Source organism: Oratosquilla oratoria, chromosome 16 (assembly GCF_046742065.1).
Source record: "Oratosquilla oratoria isolate Oo_2021 chromosome 16, ASM4674206v1, whole genome shotgun sequence".
Taxonomy (NCBI): domain Eukaryota; kingdom Metazoa; phylum Arthropoda; class Malacostraca; order Stomatopoda; family Squillidae; genus Oratosquilla; species Oratosquilla oratoria.
This window is the reverse complement of record NC_134792.1, coordinates 45,589,931-45,592,430: the sequence shown is the minus strand read 5'-3', so window position 1 is coordinate 45,592,430 and position 2,500 is coordinate 45,589,931. Positions and strand designations below refer to the sequence as shown.

The following is a 2,500-nucleotide window of genomic DNA, read 5'->3' as shown; positions in this document are numbered from 1 at the left end:
TCTTTTATTTCTCTTATGTTAAAGCAGTGAATGCCAAACTGGGAGAAACGAGTGAGATTTTTAAGTGTTGGGGAGGAGAGCCGCGAGGTGCTAATTGGCTGCCATCAATAGCCAAGGTCACCATCGCCTTTGCCCTGTGTGTGAGGGGAGCTGTTAGGCAACTTGTCATTATCGTTTCTAAAGCCGGACCTCCCCTTCTAGAGGTCTTTCTAGGAAATCTGCAACAACTAGAAAACTGACACTGTCCACCGGCCCAACTCACAGATTCCCTAGTAATAAGATACTCGCTCCGGGGACCGAGTTCCAGTCCTCAAGGTTGCACCTTAATAGAGGTCACCGCCTGGAGGAGGAACCTGTTGCCTTCGTCAGGAGGGGGACCACCTACCTGTGGGAGGGAGCAGGTGACGGCGAGGCACCAGGCGAAGCCCAGCATGATGCGGCCCCGCCGGTCTGCCGCGTTCAGGCTCATTGGGTGGACGACGGCGAAATATCTGAAACAAAAAGAAAATAATGATAAAGATAATAGTTATGATAATAATAATAGTAATAATCATGGTTATGATAATAATGATAACAGTAATAATAATGATGATGATAATAATAATAATGATAATGATAATGATAATAATAATAATAATAGTAGTAGTAGTAGTAAACATATAATAATAATGATAATATAATAGTAATGATATTGATGATGATAATGCTGGTGATGATAATAACGCCAGAAGAAAAATGGCAAAAGAATATGGCGGTTGTCGGGAAAAAAGGCCATGAAGCATGCAAATAATTTATTTCTCTCTATCTCTTTCTCTCTTTCTCTCTGTGTCTGTCTCTCTCTCTCTCTCTCTCTCTCTCTCTCTCTCTCTCTCTCTCTCTCTCTCTCTCTCTCTCTCTCTCTCTCTCTCTCTCTCTCTCTCTCTCTCTCTCTCTACACACACACACACACACACACACACACACACACACACACACACACACACACACACACACACACACACACACGCACGCACACAATGCCATGGACTGAAACTTCAGGGAGTCCGAACAAAAAAGACTCGGGGAAGAGCAGCTTACCAAATAGAGTAGTGTAAAAATAGGATAAATTTCTAGTAGAATTCCAATCTAGAAATTATTTTGAAAATATTATCTCGCATTAAAAATATTTCGAGATTATCTTGATTATCCCTTTCTTTAAATTTTGTCAAATTATTCGTGTATTATAATTTTCTGCCTCTTCTTTTCTGCCTCTTCCCTCCTCAGATCCTTCCTATCCCACCTTTAATTTTCAATCTCTTCGATGCGATGGTGGCCCCAAGAATAGAAGCGCTGGTTATCGGTGACGGAGTACTAGACGCGACGCGGCGCGGCCTTGGGCATTCTTGAAGAAATTTCGAGTTTGCTCTGCGGAGTCCCCGTGTCATTATCAGGCGGAGGGAAAAAGCCGAAGATCAAACGGGCTTAGTGGGACAAGAGTCTTCCACAAAGAAGACGAAGAAGGAAAAAAAAAATAGTCTCCCCTACTCGCTCCTCCTCACTTCCCTCCTCCTCGCCTCGCTCCTCCTCTCCTTACTCCTTGCCTCACTCCTCGCCTGTAGGGGCGTCTGGGAAGTGTAACTTTTGGGGACATCATACAGGAGGGACAGCCTTCCTCCTGCAGGAGATTAGAAGAGGAGGAGGAGGAGGAAGAGGAAGAGGGAGGAGGAGCTTCTGGCAGGAGGACTTCCCATTTCCCATTCTCTTCCCTCAGAGGCATATAAAAAAAAAAAAAAAGGAGATGCTTACGTAAGGAGGCGCTTATTCTCCTTTGGGAGCAGAGAAAAGTTACTCACTTCGCCTCGGGCACATCTGAAGACACTCAGTGTCCTTCGGAGAAAAAAAAATGCTTAGGTAAGGAGACGGTTATTTTCCTTCGGGATTAAGGACTCCTCCTCCTCCTCCTCTTCTTCTTTCTCTTGTCAAAAAACTTTAAAATGATGTACGGGAACACATACCATAAAGCGCTTATTGTTCTTTGTCCCTTGGCGGGAGATTGTGTTAGTGGTTGGTGCATGGCTCGTCACATCTCCGTAATATTTGAAGTGCGTCATCTTAGTGAAAGGGTTAGTTAATCCTTACCTAGAATCAAGTTAGATTATCCGAATGCGAGTCATTGATTCGGTGACCGGCGAGAAAGGTCAAGCGCGCGGGGTTCGAATCCTGGTCGCAGCAAAGGGGTTAGGAATGAGGGTGTCGTCCATTCTGAGTAATGCCCTCCCCCCCCAAGAAAAAAAATATAATAATAGATAGATAAAAATAATGACTCTAGAACGGGATAATTATCATCATCGTCATCGTCATCATCATCATCATCATCATCATCATCATCATCATCATCATCATCATCATCATCATCATCATCATCATCATCATCATCATCATCATCATCATCATCATCATCTACGTCATCATCATCATCATCATCATCATCATCATCATCATCATCATCATCACCATTATC

General features: G+C 43.6%; 1 protein-coding gene across 2 annotated transcripts in view; it reads right to left on the bottom strand.

Annotated features, from left to right (window-relative positions):
• LOC143033949 (adipokinetic hormone/corazonin-related peptide receptor variant I-like) overlaps positions 1–2,500 on the bottom strand; it is a 271,859-nt gene that overhangs the window by 37,703 nt on the left and 231,656 nt on the right. For both annotated transcript variants that reach the window (XM_076199644.1, XM_076199645.1), the window contains one exon: positions 386–491. In XM_076199644.1, the coding sequence (XP_076055759.1) occupies positions 386–491 (106 nt within the window). The remainder of the gene's footprint in view (positions 1–385; positions 492–2,500) is intronic.